This window comes from Lagopus muta, chromosome 3 (assembly GCF_023343835.1).
Source record: "Lagopus muta isolate bLagMut1 chromosome 3, bLagMut1 primary, whole genome shotgun sequence".
NCBI classification, from domain to species: domain Eukaryota; kingdom Metazoa; phylum Chordata; class Aves; order Galliformes; family Phasianidae; genus Lagopus; species Lagopus muta.
In genome coordinates, this window is record NC_064435.1 from 58,528,919 (window position 1) to 58,549,121 (window position 20,203).

The window sequence follows — 20,203 nt, forward strand, 5'->3', positions numbered from 1 at the left end:
TAATATAGTATTTTGTAGGTATGTCTCCTTTTACTCCATTTCAACTAAGGGGGAGAAAGATGCGGAGTATTTTTTCCTCTTGTGTATCTTTTCTCCTTTTGGCTCAAAATAAGTTTGAAAACATTTTTACTTTTGACTTATTCAGAATAGTTGTTCATTTAAAACTGTTCACGTGAACTGCTAAACTCTTTTGACTACCCTTTGTGTGGTTCCTGAAAACTCTTTAGCAAAAGCCAATGTTTTGCTGTACAACGTTATTATTACTGTGTGCCATAGGGATAGCTGCATTATTCTGAATTTTCAGTTTTAAGTTGAAAAAAAAATGTCTGCCACATTGTTGAATCTACTTTTGAAGAAGTGTATTTAAAGAAGTGTTGATTGTTAGTTAGATTGTGCTTTATGAAAGGCTTTTTAAAAAACGACTTTTTAAATCAGGCAAGGGTTTTTTTTTTCTATTTTAAGTATATTGGTGTGAGTACTAACTTTGCAGTAAGTCATGCTTTCAAGACCTTTTGGAATAGCTACATACAAGATTAAAACAAAAGAAATGCAGAAGATGCTAATTGGAGAAATTTGTAGAGGTTTATCATCTCAGTGTCTTCTACCAGATGCAATTAAAGTTTGACCTTTTTGTTAGAGAATCAGCTAAGTTATATGGATGCTTGAAAATAAATTAACTATAATTGCAATATGCAAATATTTTAAAGAAGGATTTACCTATTCTGTGATCTGATATCCACTGTATGAAAATGAAATTTGACTTCATTAAACAGATGAGGCAGCAAGCTTTCCTCAGGTAAAAGCTGGTATAATGAAGGTTCATGTTAACATACATATTTTGGAAAAAATCTCTTAACACATTACCTCTCTAGAAACAAGGAATGCAAGCAGATTATAACACAATTCTAAGGGGAACAAGACAGGACAGTGTGAATAATGGGAAAGAACCCATCCTTGTCCCTTGTTTGGACCAATTAGCTGTTGTACACTATTGAATATCAAAAAGTAGAAGCACTGTATTATTAATGCAGTATTCCATAGTCCAGTGATATGAGAAGAGTGTTCTTTTTAGCTGAGATACAGGACCTGGCTTCAGCTGACATATTAGTAAGTGTTTGAATGATATGATTTTACACTGAGATCAGCCTCTTAATTTATGATTGGCAGCTCTTAATGGTACTGTCAGTATTTGTGAGTCTAACACATGGAAAGTTTGTTATTAATTTTGGTTTTAAAATCTAGACATGCTGTAGTGATGGAAGCTCTGCTTTTGGCTTTACTGGCATCAGAATCTCATTTCTTATTTTCTGAAAAATTGTGCAAACCAAATAAGCTCAAGTCTGGGAATACTCAAAATCAAATCTGTGTGCCTGAAAGCAGTGAAGTTTACTTCTGCTATTAGAGCTCAGCTCTGTTGAGATCAGCAAAAAGAGAGTGTCTGAGTTATCAAAAGCAGTTTTGCTTTTCTGCATCTCGTTCCCCTATCTTAAAACTCAGTGGGTATTTCTTCTCCAATGCTAGCGAGATGTTTAAATTATTCAGCTTGGTTGGAGTGATAAATGTTAGCTAAGTGGAAAGATGGAGAGGTAAAATTATTTGCTGGGCCTCTGACCCAAAATACTTTGCAACAAAAATTACTCTGGTGGTGTCCTTAGTGATTCTCTTTGTACTCATTTTTCTTCACCTTTGCCAGCGGAACTCTACCTTGCGTGTGAAAGTATGTATTGTGACGAAGCCAGCTCAACAAAGATGAACACTCATACACAGAATTTAAATTGAGGCAATCTTATGAAAGGCTGATCCTTCTTCAGAGGAGCTAAAAAGTTTTTAGTTTTTTGTTCTTAAGTAGCGGATCTAGGAATGAAAATTCAGTTGATAAGACTTGATGCGTTCTTGCAGAAGGTTGAAGACACCGTTACCGTTATGGTTTGCAGTACATGATGGCAAAGCATTATCAGTCTAATATTTTGGCAGTGTAAATGAAACATAGCATGTTGTTTTAAGCTGTGGGGAAGTTGCACCTCTGACTAGCCTATACAACAGGCTTTTACACAAAGGGTTAAAAAAAACTCCTCCAACTTTTACATCTGTAATGTAGCTGCTCTTCCATTATTTATGCCTGTAAACCATGTTAGAAACAGAGTACACACATCTATGGGTCATAATACTGGATTCTTTGGTGTCCGTTTTTGTGGAGAACGGCATCAGCTTTTTTATTTAATTGTGTTTCGGAGCAAGGAAAAGACTTTGCTCATGTCTCCCTTTTTCTTGCTAAGCAATTTCCTATAGAGGATTGTTTTTCATGCTCACGTTAAGATTTGACTTTTTATGTTGATTTACTCCTATAATAAATATTTCATAAACTGGTTCAGTCATTTTTTAGGATGTGCCCTCTTAATCATATTTCAGTCCTTTTCTTAAACGGGGAATTAAATTTATTGAGTGTGGAACTCGGATACACTGAGAAAGCACTTAAATGAAAAGAACATTGTTTTCTTTTATTGGATTTGTGCTGAGTCAGTCAGTATCCTAAGACATTTTTACCGTTTGGAATTCCAAACAATTCAAGCATTTCCAAGTCTGTGCATTAGTTGGTAACCTACAGGCTGCTGGAATGAAGTGAGATAAGTGGCCATTACAGCCCAGTGGAGATTTCAGGTTTTCAGAACAAATCTGTACCTGTATTGTAGTTTCTTTCATGTGAATTGGATACTCTTCCACAGAAATATTTCAGCTCACTTGTGCATATCTGTGTTTTTTGAACAACATCTGTATTCCTTTATTTAATAAAGAAGGGGTTTAGTTGTGGAAGAGAGGCCGATGTTGGCTACTATGTACATCTCTCCTCCTTTCAAGACAAAAGTTTTGAAGTTTCATGTGAACTGCTGCTGTTGGGTGTTTATTTTATATATATTTTCTGACTGAAGCATAAATCTTTCAGAACGTCTCACATGCTAACTGTTGGGCATGTATAATAAATTCCCTTCAACCCCCTCTCAGATGTGTGTGTGTGTCTCACGCAGTTTCTAAACTACTTAGATGCTTGGAAGGGCTTGGAAAAGCTGGGACCACATTGTTGAACTGACTTCCTGAGAACTTCCACTTTCTCTTTGCTCCCCAACAGGTGTATCATCTCTAAGCATCCAGTTCGCCAAACTTCCAAAGGGACTGAAACATTTAAACTTATCTAAAACCTCCTTGTCACCTAAAGGTATGCTCTATAAATATGCATATTTTCCTGTTGTTAAAGTTTCAGGCTTTCATCTTAATGATACCTTTTGTTACGAGGTTATAAAGTAGTCCATTCTGTTACTGATTCATATATGTATTTTAAACCGTGCAGCTGCTTTTTTACATCCCCAAGTTTACTATTTGGGTGCTGTACCCCATCTGATTTTAGAAAACTCTTATTCTTCATGTGAGCTGGAACCTTTACCGTAAAGTAAGATTTAATTTAAAATTGCAATAGATGTTACATTTTATTTAAGCATCTGAGGCAAGAATGTGTGGAGAATTTTCTAAACAGCATTTGGAAAACTGCTCAAATGTTTTTCATGCAATTATTTCACTTGACTACTTTATGAAATCAAGTGTTACAACAAAAGCTGTTAATTTATTTGCCCTGAGTGGAGACTGCTTTGTTTTATAATTTGCACACATTTGATTTGATGCAGTAATTGAAATAGATGCATATTTTTAGCATAATACTGAAACATACGTCTGAAACTTACAGGTTTTTTTCATTGATGTTTTACATATAGTAGACTCAGTAATCTCTTTAACAGAATGGATTAAACCAGATTCTACAGAGTAGTGTTTAAAAAAAAAAAAAAAAAAAAAAAAAGCATTATCACAGTATTTTTTCAGGTGATGTTGACCTGAAAAAGGTAACTGAAGTGCAGTCAATGAAGGACATCATAACCTAGGATGTAAGAGATGTAATCCATGCTCTTTTATCCTTTTAATTACTGCTCTGTGAAGATTCTGTGTTCTCTCTCCTAAGCTTTAGGAATTGACCTGGAGGAATATGAGTGTGGAGAAGGGTTTTTTGATGTTGTTTTTAGTGAGTGTTCTGTAGCTCTAATATTGTTTAACTGGATAGTAAGCTCTATAGTGAATTTATTCAGTCATCATTTTCAATAGAAACACTTTTGGAAAAAAACACCCTGTTCTTTTCTTCATGTGCTATGAATGATTTCATCAACTCTTGATTGTTTAGTCAAGAGAATATTCTAGCTGCACATTCACCTCTAGAAAGAACAAATGCCAGCTTGATGAAGCTCAGCAACAAAATTCTTGTCAGTAAAAGTGAATTTTGAGGTTATGAAAATAATTGGAAAGATTTTTAACATTCCTTGTAAAGATAATCTTTGAACAAAAGCTGAAAATATATTCCAACATTTCTACTACTGGCCCCATGTGAATCCCTAGTCCAGACGGCATGATCCACCCTAGCCTTCAAATATCTATTCTCTAAAAAGCAGCATGTCACAATGAATATTGTTGGATGGTAGCTTTTCAAAATTCCCTTTTAAAAGTATAGTGAAGTCTTAAATCTGGAATTGTTATAGCTCTCTATACATGAAGATTTTCAGCTTTGCATCTTTGCTTGTCTGCAAAGCTGTTTGTGTTATCCAGTTTTTCTTTAATGTAAGAAGGCAGTTCTGAATTGCTTTTTAACTTGGAAGACCATTTTCTAACTTGGAATATTGAGAGCTTTTTCCTATAGCTGGGAGAAGCCTGGCTTTATCGACTTCAGAAATTCTGTACAATCTCTCACTGGTTTTGACCTTCTTTTAAAAGTGCTTTCTATTCAAAATAAGTTTCTAATAAGTTTTTAGGATTGAGAAGTGAAGTTCAGGTGGTAACTTCCCAACTGATCATTCTTCAAATATTGTATCTCGAGGTTCCTAAGAGCCATTAATACTCTGAGCCTCCTGAGAGCAGTAAAAGAGCATGATAGGTTGTCTGCAAATGAAAGTGAGATTACTGTCAAAGTATAGAATGAGGTAGGTGAAGTTCAAACAAAAGTATATTGATTTGAAGAATCTGGTTAAGTGGAAAAATTTAACATCCTCATTCAAAGACAGGGACAGAGTTGCTGAACCTGAGCCAAAGGCTAATTGAAAAGAATCCATCATTTGCATCATTTGAATGAAGACTTCAATGATGTGGCCAATTTTGAGTAGTTGAACTGTTTTAAATATGATACAAGCATTAACATTTTGGATTGTTTTATAGCTATTTTTCCCCAAGCTCAGTCACAATTTCTGAATTCTCAGAATTGTTGTCCAGTAGTATATTGCTGAGCTGTTCATATTATATTGCATTCATTTCTATTTGTTGCTTATAAACGTTACTGAGAAGACTTATTAAAGGGAATCTAGAATGACAAGTTCTAGTAGTTAAATAGGACTTTCAGATCTTTCAAAGTTTCAAAGTTTTCGTTTGCTCCTTACCTTTATGGATAGTGCATAGATTCAATAATGCAACATTAAGATAAATTACAGTGAACAGAAATGTTTCAAGACTTGGCAAAGATGTCATTGTTCTCCAGTTCTTTTGAGTATCAAAAATTTCCTAAAGCCAACAGCTACTAACAGGAGAGACTCTCTTAATATTTGTATGCTTGGAAAACTAAAGCACTGCCTAGTGTATTTTGGTTTCCAGTGACTTGCTAGCTGCTTCCTCCAATGGTAAACCCATTTTTTAATAGTTTTTAAATGAAGAATGCATGTGTTCTATCTGCTGAATACCAGTTCACTTTGACTGATCAGGAGCTTTGAAAAATTGCACTGTAATGTGTTACAGATGGAAACACCTACCTGCTTCACTCTTTTGCCTAGGCATTTATGAGAAAATCACTGTTTGCTGAAGTTCACAGTGATGCAGGCAGTGATAGTCATCTACAACAAATTAAGAACTTTGTAATAAGCTATAAGGGTCCTCAGGTGAAAATTAGTTTTGTTGGAAATAGCCACATCCTAATTTTTATTTGGAAAAGCTGAAGAACTTTGGAACTTGGCTGACTTGTTCCCAACGTGAGCTTTTTAATTTTAACGTAAAAAATCTGTATTTTTTTTGTCAACAGGAAATGAGTGTCTTTATGCATCTCTTGATACTTTAATTAGCTAACTATTTTTTTCTGAAATTACAGGCAAATGCATAATTGAAGTATTTTTAACTTCTAGGTCTTGTCAGTTGCTTTTGAAGTTCTGGCAAATTATACTTGTTAATGTGCTTGATCTTCCACAGATACTTTTATCTAAATATTATTGTTTGTGAGAGGACATTGTCTGAGCATTATTATGTGAAATCTGTCTTTAAAATCTGTTACAAAATATGGTTGCACAGTTGAAGCCACTGCAGAGATGGCAAAAAGATTTCTTCCTGAAACTCAGGATGTGTCGCTCGCTGAGACCTGTTTTATCAGAGGCAGGGAGCCCGAACTAAACCATGTCTTTTATGACAAAAAGAAGTCTTGTATCTTCCTGGTGATCTGTCTTCCTCCCCTGTAGAACAGTGACAGTTACAGGAGGCCATTAAAAATTCTGTGACTGTGTGACTGTGTTCACTGGAATTGTGCTTTTGCAGGGTCTCTGCTAGTACTGTGCTGGATAAGGTGAATACTGACCTTTTCTTGCAGGGGTGAACAGCCTTTCCCAGTCACTGAGTGCCAACTCGCTGATAGCGAACACGCTCGTCTATCTTGACCTCTCAGGGAATGCTCTCCGTGGGGATGATCTCTCAGTAAGCATGTCACTGTTCTAATTTATTGGTAGAAGAAAGGCAATGCCATTTTATTAACTTTTTTTTTGCCTTTATTTCAGTACAGTTCTAGTAGGGATAAAAAACAATATTTTGATCTAGATTATTTTGCATACGCTTAGAGCTTTAAATTGCCCTACACAACTAAATAGAACCACATAAATGTGTTCATACAAATAGGTCTTGTTTCAGTAGACCTTTCACACTCTCTGAGTTCTGTTTGGAAGTGACCAAAACACTATTAAAAAAACTCTTTTTAATGATAAATGTATTACAAAATTTTCACTGGAAGACTGGAAACAATTTAATTCCTTTGATTTGGAATGATTTGATTTTATTTATGCTTTTGAGTATTTTTGTCTGTATAGAAAAATCTGTTTATCTCCTACTGAAACTCACAATTCTTTGCAAAATCTCTTCTGAAATCTTGTTGTTCAGTTCACCAGTAGCTATTGAGCTGCAGCTGTTTTCTATGTAACAAAATACATTAAGTTTTCAGTTGGTGTGTACTCACCTTTTTGCAATCACATCCTATTTGATCGTAACTGTCAGATTTTGAGTTCTCTGATTATGAAGCATCTAAAACATGCAAATTTGGAGACGCCTAATCTGATCATTTGAATCTGTTGGACTTTACCTACCTGTGACTTTCATGTGACATTTTGCACAAACTTGACTAGTTTCAGGTTTATCAGCATATTCTAAGAACTAGGCTTTTCAGATGTATGGATGTATTTTCAGGAAATGAAAGTTTTAGTGGGACAAGAGGATTTAAAAGGTAGCAAACGCACTGTCTAACGTACAGAAAGACACACAGTTATTTTCAGAGAGAGAATAACAGGAGAAATATATAAAAACAAGAAGTGTGACGTTGACAGGCAGTGGTTAAAGAAGTCTGATGTCTTCCCATAGTATTTTATGGGACAAAAAATAAGTCTTTTCATAGCCTGTCAGAGAGGGAGAGAGAGATGGTTCAAAGAAAAAGGTTCTTAATACTGAGATCTCTTAATCTGTGGAACAGTTTTCCAACAGGAGTAAAGAAATCCTGTTATTTAGCATATAGAATAAACTCTAGCAAAGCACAGGGATTTTTAGGGTAGGAACCTTTCTTTCACTATTAGGTGTATCTGCTAAATGACCTAATTTTAAGAAAGACATATCTATTTTTAAAATGTTAAATGTGCTCAGCTGGGGTAGATTTCAGATGGAGTTGTCTGTTCCATGTTTCTGTGAACTATGTCATCCTTTCTTTTCTTGTTTTTTTTGGTTTTTTTTTTTGTTTTTTTTTGCTGTTCTGAGAGACTAAAAATATAAAAAAGCAAAGTATAATATGCTTTATGTGCACTAGTGTAGTCTGTGTAGTACCAAAGTCATTAATATTAGATTTATTTTCTACTTGTTCTGTATTCTCTCTTCAACTTCTTACACACTGCAAATATTAAGAATTAGCCATAGTCTTCAAATGCAAATGATTCTCATCCTTCATGCTTAGAGGGGCTGTGTTAAACTTTCAAGCCAGTTAGCCTTTTTAGAAAATATGATGTCACTTTGAATATCACAAGGTATTTTTAACAAAATTATCATTTTCTGTGAAAGTGCTTTTACAAAGTAACTCAAGAGTTTTCTGCTTAGCATTTGGTAGATGTGGTCTGAGCACCATTTTTTCCTATTGTTCCTGAAAAATGATAGCCTTTGAAAGTAAAACAGGTTGTTTTGGTTGAGTGAAAGGTTTCAGACACATCTGTAGTGCAGTTTTATACAAACCTAAATGCATCTGAAAAGAAATCTGTCACAGTATCAAAAAATAACATTGATATGTTTGTTTTTTTCTCATTCCATTAATTATAGAGCCTCTACAATTTTTTGGCCCAGCCAAATGCCCTTGTTCATCTGGATTTATCCAACACAGAGTGTGCTCTAGATATGGTAATGCTTTTTTTTTCTTTGTGTGTGTGGAGATTCAAATACCAAGGAAAATTCCCTACTTTGTATACCTACTAAAATCAATCTTCCTTATCTTAAATCAGGTGTGTGGAGCCCTCCTTCGTGGATGTCTTCAGCATCTAGCTGTCCTTAGTCTTTCCAGGACGCTTTTTTCTCACAGGTACAGTTTAAATGTATTTTCCCTCAACTGCTGTATTTTGTGTTATACTTTCTTGATTTTGTGCTGGCATGTTTCTTTTAAAGAAGAAATGCATGAGTTTATAAAAGGTCTCTAAAAAAAAAAAAAGTATCATTATTCCAAGGAAGTTCTTTGCTAGATAGCTGTAATATAAGCTACCTTGTCTAATAAGTTTTTTATGATCCTGATACACCAGGCGGTTTGTATACATCCTCTGTTGTAATATTAGACTTTGAAGTCTAACTTAACTCTTCTTCAAATTTGATTTTAAAGTGCTTATTTTTCATGATTTGTTGATCGTTAAAAATGCACTTTATTATTTTTCTTCTTTTCCTGGGAAGAAGTCCTTCAGAAAGTCTTTGAGATTGAACACTGACTTTATAGAGTACTTCCAGCATAGGAAATAATAGCCTTAGTTTTCCTTTCCTTCAGATCAGTAGATTGAGCACCTGTCAGAGGTGTCAGCTAGTTAGGGATAAGCAATCACAGTGTTCAGTAGTTATGTCTAGTGGTGAAAAGGCAACATCAGTGTTTTGTAGAGCACTGTTTGAACTTTTACTCGTGAAATCTAAGTATACTCATGATCAATCAGAATTGAATGATCATTCCTGGTAGTTCACCAAGCAGAAGCTAGATAATAATGTCTTCTGAGCAGCAGTACAATGGTGAAAATTGTTTTTTGAATCAACATTTTGATAGCGTTGTATTTCCAAGTTAGTGAGAGCTACTGACTACTGAGCTGTTGAAAGTACAGCAAATTAAACAACACATAAATGACTGTTACAATTTTGACAGTCTGCATTCGCTATAGGATGTTCACTATTGAATATTCAATTATTAATATAGTATTAGTACTGTAACTATTACTAATTAATATGCACTGTTGAAATGAGAAGCACCTAGATGTTACTTAATGAATATATTTACTTACAGAAAAGGAAAAGAAGTCCCTCCCTCCTTCAAACAGTTTTTCAGCAGCTCACTTGCATTGATGCAGATTAATCTCTCGGGAACTAAACTGCCTCCTGAGCCTCTGAAGTAAGAATTTCATTTAATCTTCTCCTGTTGCCTAACACCTAGTTCACATTGTTATTATGTGGTGCTATATATATATTAAGGAAAAAAAAAAAAAAAAGAAGAGGGAAGGATTTTATTTCCATTTTTTCCATTTGTGTGTTACTGATATTGGAAGAGTGAGTTTCATAATGACCGCATGTTAAAGAAATACTGCTTCTGTCTCATGTTTGAGGCTATTAATCATAGTTTGGTTTGTGTCACAGCCGTTTTGTTTCCATCAACTTTTTGTGATATATTTCTCACTTTGTGCCTTCCAAACAAAACTATTTGCTTTGCAATAAGATGGGATTATGTATTTGTATTAGCATCATTCCTTTGAGGCTGCACTATTGCAAGAACCATTGTGCATATGAAGCTGTTGCAGTGCTTGATGGGAGAGACCTCTTGCCCAGAACTGCACCCTCCTTTTAGAGAGAGAGATGATGGCATCCAGTTCTACGAGTGCTAAGTGTAATGCTTTGCTTTTCTGTATGTTGCCCATCCCACAGGTAACAGGTTCTTGTTACATGCACTGGGCTGTTCCACTGACCACCCAGTGACAGAGAAAAACTCCTCTTATAGCATAATGCAGGTAGTGGGAAATTCTGTAGTGCTGTGTCACCCCTCTTGAGATGTGTGCATTTTGTGTACTGTGGTGAAGTGGAATTTAAAGGGGTTGCTTTAAAATCAAGATCTATCTACGTAGATAGATATAATCTCAATAGGTCATTCTACAATTCTGGCAGAATCCTTGTCTTTACTGGCTGAATTAGACTCTTTTCAGCTTGCCAGTTACTGTGCATTAAAACATATAAAACCCAGTCCACAGTAGAAATCTAGATGTGATCACTAACCAGTCCTGAGAACTCAATCTCCAAAATCCTGATCTGGATGTAGGTATGTATATACGTATACATGTCAGTGCATGTATATATGTATATCAGTATATTTGTGTGTTCTATCTGTGGGGATAGAAGCCTGTCTCCTGAGGAAGAACAGGGAAGTGAAGCAGGCAAAAACTCAACAAGGAAGTGGCTAATGAGTGGGACTTGGTGGCAAAACCAAACATGTTGGAGCGAGTAGTGGATGGAAAACTTTTATTTTGATCTGGGGGAAACTAAGGCAGATAAAAGTTACAAACACCTTACAGGAAGGAGTAATGTGCATTGTTTTGGGATGCTTTCTCTTAATGCAATTTGACACTGCATAGGGACAGTTCAATATGGTTTTAAGTAAGATGCAGTGGATTGAAATCCCACTGCTTGAGGAATTTCAGAGTAGTTTTAGCTCTGATTTTCAGTGTTCCATATGGTGCTCTTGGCTGCTGTCTTGCTTGGTTAGACTTTGCTGGGGTTAAGAAAGTAAGGTTTTGATGGACTGATGAGCACAGAAAATAATTAGTGAAAAGTACTTTGGTTGATTCAGGTTAACTTAGGGATATTGATCCTGTGGTTGAGGGCAGCTGGAGGCTACATTTAATGAAGTTAGAAGAACAGAAGTTGCATGTGACTAACACCCAGGTCAGTGTTCTCAATAGTGCAGGAAAAAAACGTCATGAGACATTGAATCTTTCCATAGAGGTCAGAAAAGGTGAGACATCTCAGACACTGTGGTTCATATTCAGGTTTTTTTGTTGTTTTGGTTTTTTTTTGGCGTGTTGAATATCTTCAGTGGCGTGAGGAGTTTTGGCAGGTATCTGTGCTCGTGGATGCTGCACAAGTATATCCCAAATACTTGTGACCCCTTGATCTGCCAGCTGTGCATCAAATGGGAGATCTTTCTAGTCCTTTTCAGCCAGTGATCTATATTAGCAAAAATCTACTCTGCTGATAATATTTAAACTGATCTGGCTCAGTCTGATTGAGTTGAGTTAAAGGGAGTTACACACGTGAGTGCTGTTGATAAAAGTAAAGAGAGAGTTATAAGCAGAAAACAGTGAGTTGAGAGCAGTAAACTCCATTGCTGGCACAGACAGCTACAGAAAGCATCTGTCCAAAATCTGCTTGGACATGGATGTTCTGAAAATATCCATTCTTCTCTCACTTAGTTGGCATTTTGCCATGAGCTTCATTTGTTTCACCCCAATAGCAGTGTTTATCACTTCCTGGGGTTTAGCACGGAGCTGTTAATACTGCTTGGTAGCTTCCTTGATGTGCTTTTTCTCCAGCCTTTTCTTCAGTCCAAGCTGAGTGCATCTCTCAACAATGCAGAGAACCATCTCAAAGCAACCCTATATGACTTGGTGTCAAAAGTATCACATGGAAGTTAATTTGGTGTTAAAAAGATGTACTATCACCTGGGAGCAGCTGCTTAGCATTTTTGTCTTAACTGTAAGAAATCATAAAACTGCAGAACAATCAAGGTTATAGGATGTGTTAAAGACAAGGAGATGGAAGCATCTGCTTTCAGACAGACTTATTTGTCATAGTAATGATTGCAATAGCAGATGAAGGCTGATTTCTAGAGGGAAAAGTAATACAGTCTACACTAATCATACAGCTTTAGCATCTTTGATCTGTGCAAGCCAGAAAACCTTTTTTGACAATGTGGGCCTTGAAACTGTCCTCTGATAAAGGAGAAGTTCCTTTTTAGTGTCTGTGAGCCAGACGTGAGAGTTGAGTAAATGATTCAAGATGGAGCTTGCCACTGGGAAACTAAACAAAGCAAGAAAGCAACCCACCAGATAAAAATGTAGATACCTGGCATAGTGAGTTTCCATTTCCCCTTTTAACCAATTCATTACATGATATCTTTGATTCATTTTGTAATACCATTCCTTTCTTATCAACTTCCTTTAGGACTGCAGTTTCAGAGCATTTAGTCACATCTGTTGACTTGGTGTTTCTGAAGATACTGGTTACTCAGGGCACTCAGGCAGGGAGATGAGCTTGTTTGTAAAGCAATGGACCTTTTAATATAAGCCAAGCCTTCCAGGAAAGAAGTTTGTTAATAAAGCTATACTGCTGGAGATACCGTTTAATGGATGGAGAAAAGCTGCTTTTAGTTGTTATGCAGAGGTAATATAGTTAATGATCCATCACAGGGTTTGTTGTTGTTGTTTGCTTTATATTTTTAACTGAGTGACAGTAGTTTTTATGCTCTTTTCCTTGTTGTGGCATATGTTGGCATTTTTGTTCATTTACAACCATTGCCAGAAATGTTATTTTGATCTGTCAGGGCTGTAACAAGACAAGTTGCTGACACGTTTCTCATCCAAATTCTAACTGCAAGGGCAAGACTTTTCCAAATATCACCATGCATGTGATTTAAACAGAGTGACTCAGTACTGATGTATCTGTCTAAAGTGCCTTTGACTACTGGTTATGTTTCAGGAGAAAAGTGGGAAATGATGAGGTTTTCTTAGAAAGGAGTTTATAGGTCAATAGGTTGGAGGGGGGGAAGAAGGAGGCTGACACTTTTTTCTTCCTCTGAAGAGGTTTACATTTGAATTCGCAGCAGTCTCTCTCTAGCTTTTTTTTTTTTAACGTTTCCTTTTTATGAATGCTCTGAGTTTTTTATACTGCCTCAAAATATTAAGGAAGCTACTTGTAAAGTTATCAGACAAACTTTGCATAAAATCATGTTTGGGAAGGACATAGTTGAAGATAATCTAAAAATTTCTAAAAACTTGCAGAGCTTTCATATTTTTCTCTAAGTCTGTATTTGAACGGATTAGGAAGTAAAGAAGTACAAGATATTTGTTTTGTATAACACCAAAGGGCTGATTATTGTTTGTAGCTGCAGAGCAGATACAATAGGCTGAAATGAAAAATATTCTTGTGGCACGTGCATTCTAAGCACAGTTTCTACACACTGCTTGCATAGCAAGTGTTTAGGCAAATAGCTCAGCAAAATGCATTGTTTTTCTTTACCACCATGCATAGGTGATTGGAATTTCGTTAGGCTGAAATGAAGCTTGTGAAGGAAATTCTTCTGTTTCTCAGTTCAATATTCAATTCAAAGCAGTGCCTATTGTAAAGATAGTGGAAGGTATACATTGGTTGAATTTGCTCCTCTCATAAGATAAATACTGTTGTTATTTGGCAGCATTAACGCAAACGTGATGTTAATACCAACTTTTGTATGTGGAAATAAATTTCTCTTAGGCTTTAAAGATGGGCTTTTGAAAATTATAATAGTTCATTGCTACACTTCTTTGCCATTCTGCCATTGTTTGAGAATATCATTTTGAAATTTGTATTTGTTTTTTGAGTTGCAAAAGTAGAGAAAGATGTGATACTTCAATATAATACAGTGCTTGAGTGCTAACAGGCATTATTCCAGGCTGAAATGTCTGACTGCTGTGTCTTACCTTTTTTGTAATCTCCATTTTTTTGTGGAATTTTTGGAAAATTAGAGACCAAGTATGGTTGTACAACACTCAATACAACGCTCCTTTTGTAATGCTTTTGTAATTTGATTGTCTTTTAAAGCAAGTGTTGATGAAAAACTATCTCTGATGAACCTTATTAAATGTTGACGTAGACTTAGTTTTACTGTTTCCTTATTTGCATTTCATTCCTGAAGTTTTTGATGCTGCTGGGGTGTTCTTGGTATGGCACGGCAGGTTTGTACTACATTGTCTTTTAAGAAGTAACTGCTCAGTTGCTGTGGTTTTGTTTTGAAATGGTTCTGTGACTATTAGGTGTATTAACCTGTGATTACTGATTATGCTGTTGTAAAGCTGCCTTTAAAAAAAAAAAAATGGTTCTAATATTGATCTTTTTCAGAGCGCTTTTATTAGGCCTGGCTTGCAATCACAATCTGAAGGAGGTGTCTTTAGATCTCAGTAGCTGTGAGGTAAGGATGATTTTTCAGGATGTATTCAAAAGATGCATAGATATGGAATTAGAGTTCTCATGCAGTCTGCTGGGCTAGGCATTCTGCCTCTCACCAGAAGCTGTGAGAAAGGTAGAAATCAAAGAAATCATGGCAAAATAATTTGCTGTATGTATCTGTGCCATAAATCAGGAACGCAGAGGTTCAGGACACATGCAGCATCATGCTGTCATTATGCTCCTTACAGTAGCAACTGTAGATACTGTTTGCTGCTTGGCAGTTTCTGCTTTCTGGTGCTCTGATTATAGGGCACCCTGTGTGAGATTTTCCAAGGTGTCCGCATTGGAATGGGACCCAGGAAGCTGCAGATCCTGAAGGTGCAGTTTGAATGTCTTCCTTCAAAATGTCTTCACTGGAGGAAGGCATCCACTCCTGCAGGTTTACTTAAATCTTGGGATAAATTCTGCTTTTGTAATCAATTAACCAATGCAGGCCAATAGGGAACTTCAGTAAGAAATGATGGAAGTGCACCATTAACTTGAAAAGTGTTGTGCAAATGGTTGTTTTAATACTGCAACAACAAATTAGAAAAAAAGAAAAAAGGGAGCCTTGATTTGCTGCTTCTTTTTTCTCTGTGCTCTTCTGTGCACTTTGTTTCTGAGTATTGTCCACACTCTTGCAGGATGATACCTGTATGGCTACAGATCCTGACAAGAAATCAGCCAAGATCCTGGGAACTAGGGAGGCAAAGTTACTTAGAGAACTGGGGGCACTTTTATCTAAAACAAATCTCCAGGCCTCCAAAGCTTTCCTTTCTAAACTGGAAAGAAAGCCTTTTACTTGTTAGGAAGATCTTTGTAAGTCCATCACCTGTGTAGCTGTTCCACAAGTGCCCTTCAGGTGTAATGGTTTCCCTTTAAATTGGAAGCATGCAATATGATGAACATGGTGAGGTGCAGTAATTGTTAAGTTCATGGTTGATTGCTTTTGGAATGTGCATCCTTTCCTTAGGAAGAAAAAAAACAAAAAACACCAAATCTTTGTGAATGCATTTTGTAGCTTGTTTTGATATTTTGTACTTTTTTTAAAAGTGGTTTTACTTGGAGGGGCACTACATGTAAATGGCAGGCAGAAAAGCTTTCAAGTCAGGTATTTGTGTGATTATGACTTCTGAGCAGTTATCTCAGAAGGATGGCAATTTTTCTTTTAGAGGGAGACAGGAAAAGGGAGGAGTGATTAAATTAACAAACATGAAGTCCAGTATTCATAACCTTAAATAAATAAAACACATAAATAATGAAAGTATAAACTAGCATGTAACTCAAGCACAGGAGTGCAAGTTCATGGCCTGAAGCTGAATGCCATTCATAGATAACGTCCATGAGTCATTAGCTGCATTGGACACCAAAGCAAAAGCAGTGATAGCAGAAAGGAGAAAGTTATGCTCAGTGGGAGATACTGCATTCCCTTCTGTGGTTTGGTTGCTTCAGCATTTACTAGGGAGAGGCAGCTGTTTCCAGAGATGAATGGGGACATACGCAGAGGAAACAATCTATAGCAGGTCCCTCCAAACTGACAGTGCTTCCTTAGATCCTTCCCTCAACGTTTTTTTCATATCACTGAGCTTTATCCATTATCACATGCTTTGGAAATAAGAAATTCTGCTTCCAGCAGGGGATTGCTATGCCAGGAGCTTGGAAGCACTTGCCCTCTCCTCCAAGGCCTCTGCTCTGCTGGGAGCTACACCCAACCACAGAGCAGCGGGCAGCTCAAAGCTTGTGCCCTGTTTCTATTCCAGCTCCTGCAAGCACATACTGTCAGGAGGGCAGAAAGCTGATGCTCCAGCTTTGCCCACTTTCCTGTGCCAGGAAGGCTGCACTCAACTCTGGAAGGAAAAATCTCAGTTCCTTCCCACTCCCACCGCTTTTAATTTGCTCTCATAATTTTCTGATATCTTAACTCCAAGCTTGATCATTTTATATTGCTTGTTTTATTATTTTTTTACTATGAAAGTTACATTTTTATTTCTACCTGCTCAGCACTGATGTATTTCACTCTTTTCCCTTCTGCTTCCCTTAGCTTGGTCACTGTGTAAGTACCCTCCATCCTTTACCTTAATTTATAAATTGATAGACAGCTTTGTTTCTCCATCCCATATACCTCCTAGTTTTGAACACACTTGGCTTTTTTGACTGCTGAAGTGCTTGTTCTACAATTTCTAAATAAAAGCTTTTATGTGTAGTCTCGTATATCATGCAGATGTTGCAGAGTTTTGTTTTTGCTATCAAATCTGCATTGACATATAGCCCTGCAGTTAGTCTCTGCTTTTATGTATATGACTTTACTATGACTGTAATAAAAACTGATCCTAAAAGTACAGTATTTACCATCACCTTCAGATTAAATAGATATCAACATTTGTGCACAATAAACATCTGCGTATTTAATATTTTTGATACAGTGTTATTGGTACAAGATCCAAAATTGCTTGAAAAAGTTGTCTGCTTAAACACTTCATAATATATATGCACAATTTTTCTGAGTATAGAACATGTATCATACCAAAAACCATACAAATAACCAATCCTTGCCATGTGTTTTACCTTTTTATCTATGAATAAATATTCTTGTCATGGAAACTAATTATTAACATTGGCATTTTAGTACAAATATTAGAATATTTTATTTGAACTAAATCTTCATTTCCTTTATGGTAAACTTTATAATTTCTGTGGCATGCTGGAGTTTTGGCTACAGTGGAAAACAAATTGTAACATTGTGAAAGTAGTTTTTAACTTTGACAAGACCACGTATAATCCGCCAGTTGTGTATATTTTCCAGTAATTGATGTGGCAGCCTGTGTGAAATGGTTGTCTTGTAGTGGGCAACCCTGAGAGAATCAGAGAGCGAAACTGAATGATTTTGACATTCATACAGCCAGCAAGTATTACAGATGTTCTTAGAGAAACAACACTGAGTTCAATGTGCACCAGTTTTAGCACAAATACAGATTTCCACTGTGACCACTTCTAGGGAGAGTAGGACTAATAGGTGCAAGTAGGCTTTTTTTTCATGCAGATGAGGAAGGGCATATTATATTCTGTATCTTACGCTTTCAAATGCGGACTTATCATTTATATGCTGTCTCTAACCACCACTGGTGTTAAAATGCTCAAGTTACTGAACTGTTTGTTAACCAATCACAGATCTCCAAGTTTCTAAAAACTGCCAAATCAAGTCTTTATTGAAAAATACTTCTAGAAAGTATTTGTGGTTGCCTCATTTATAGCGTGATTGAAAAGGCTGTTCGCAGAACTGTCAACAGATTGATTCAGGATGTTTGGACAAGAGAACTAAGTGAAATTTTACTCATTTCTTTATGCACAGGAGGTGAAATGGCTGCTTTATGTTTGAAAAAGCTTGGCTTTTTTTTTTTTTTTTTTCTTTTTTTGATGCAGTGAAATTGGAAACTGTTTTGCAAAAATTTAATTTTAATAAAACTTTTGCTTACTTTGTTTTTCTTGCTGATGGTCATACAGTATATTTTACATAGTTTGTGTAGCTGAAAGAAATAAGAAAATGTGTTTTTTTTTTACTTTTTTGGAGAAAAACAGTTTTGTTATTTAATTCAATAGCATTAGTAAGTAAGTGTTTAGGTTTTCATCTCTTTGATTCTTAACATTGACATTTTCTCTTAGGTGACTTCATTATTTTTCCCACTAAATCTTGACATTTCCTGTATATTCATTTACTATTTCAGATTAATAATGTAAGTATAGTTTCCAGATAGGCATTTTTGTTGTCATTTTTCTCTTTTATTCCTAGTTTAGAGCTACAGAATAAGGTAGATTAATGATTTTTCTTGTTTATGGTTTTGTGACTAATTTACTTTTGCATTATTTTAATGTTCTTTTCTGCAATAGGGAAACATTATTTGATTGATTTTGATTTGGCTTCTTATCTTTTAACTGGAACTACTGTCACTGTGCTTGCTATAACATTAAGCTTGCAAGATGCCAGCTGTAAGACTTGACTGTAATGGAACTCAAGAATTACAGTAGTGCATGCTTGTATACTTGGACAAGCTTTTTTTCTTACTGGAAACTGGAAATATACTGGCCCTTTCCAATGGAAAACCTGAACTAAAGACCTGCAGTCACTGCCCAGCGCAAGTGCTAAAGGATTCATTCTGTTTAAACCACTTACATCATTCCCTGTGTAACTGCAGAGTAGTGAGGAAGTAGAGTCTTTTTCTTATTTACGTGTAAATGGTGAGAGTGAAGGATGGGAGTCAGAATAGTAGGAATGTGTGTGCAGTTGTTTTGATGTCTTTGGCCTCTGTTGTTGTTTTAGCTGCTGGTAGTACCTCCACTTCTATTACTCTTATCTGTGTGATCTCAAAACCATAACTAGTTTGCAAAAATGGTTGATGTTTTGTCTCTAGTTAAGATCGGGAGGTGCACAAGTCTTGGAAGGATGCATAGCAGAAATACGCAATATCACCAGCCTAGATATTTCAGATAATGGTAAGTACACAGCACAGGAATGGAGGACCATGCAGGTCCCAAAAATGAGATGTCTTTTCTTTCAGCTCAAAATGCAATCAAGGATGGTTATGCTTGATTTATGATTATTGACCATATTTGTTATGGAAAAGTCACAGGTCAGGAAGTGGCGTTGCTATAAAGTGTATAAGAAATATTAATAGAATAACTCTACCTTCAGAAATTTATGTTGTTTGAAGTAAGTATGACATGACAGAATAAATTGAAGGAAGCAAGCATCATATTAACAAGATTTTGTTTGAAGTGGGTTTAAATAAGAGAGAATGAAAAGCTAAATGGGAAATGAAAGTGTAGTAAAAGGAGGAGGACCAGAAATGGAGTCAAGCTGTGACACTGAAGAAGTAAGAGAATAAAAGTTGGAGCAAGTGGTCAACCAGCTTCAGATCAGAGCTTGATTCTTTGTAAAAGTCTTAGACTATTGGTGGTTTGTAGACCCTGTGTTTTCTAGCTGGGAATACCAACTGGCTTCTGATCTTGCAAACTCAAATTGTAGATGTGTGGAACAGGAGAACTCACCTAGCTGTGTTGGCTTCTCTGACAGCCAAATACAGAACTAGTTCAGATTCCCACTACAGCTGAAAAGCCAGAAAGGCAAGTGGAAAGCTTTAGGAGGTTACGGAGTCAAATTATGTAAAGAGATCAATTGTTGTAAGTATATAAAGATATTTGACTTCGAAGTTATTCCATGGATCTAGATTCTAGTTGTTAGTAATCTATCCATTGGACTTTTCAAACCTAACATTAGGTTGGGAATACAGTAGTAGAGCAAATTATTTTTCTTACTCAGTAATGGAATAAAGCTTGGCTTGTTGTTTTAAATCATGTTATTCATAGCCTGTTATGTTAACCTCTGCATCTGCAGGCTTTGAGAGCTTATTGGTACAGAGCTCACAGTTTGCCTTAAGGAATTTCT

At 36.1% G+C, this 20,203-nt stretch overlaps 1 protein-coding gene across 6 annotated transcripts in view; it reads left to right on the forward strand.

Moving 5' to 3' along the window:
* CARMIL1 (capping protein regulator and myosin 1 linker 1) overlaps positions 1-20,203 on the forward strand; it is a 173,275-nt gene that overhangs the window by 90,739 nt on the left and 62,333 nt on the right. For all 6 annotated transcript variants that reach the window (XM_048938948.1, XM_048938950.1, XM_048938947.1 and 3 more), the window contains 7 exons: positions 3,125-3,211; positions 6,647-6,750; positions 8,617-8,694; positions 8,796-8,872; positions 9,824-9,928; positions 14,677-14,746; positions 19,170-19,251. In XM_048938948.1, the coding sequence (XP_048794905.1) occupies positions 3,125-3,211; positions 6,647-6,750; positions 8,617-8,694; positions 8,796-8,872; positions 9,824-9,928; positions 14,677-14,746; positions 19,170-19,251 (603 nt within the window). The remainder of the gene's footprint in view (positions 1-3,124; positions 3,212-6,646; positions 6,751-8,616; positions 8,695-8,795; positions 8,873-9,823; positions 9,929-14,676; positions 14,747-19,169; positions 19,252-20,203) is intronic.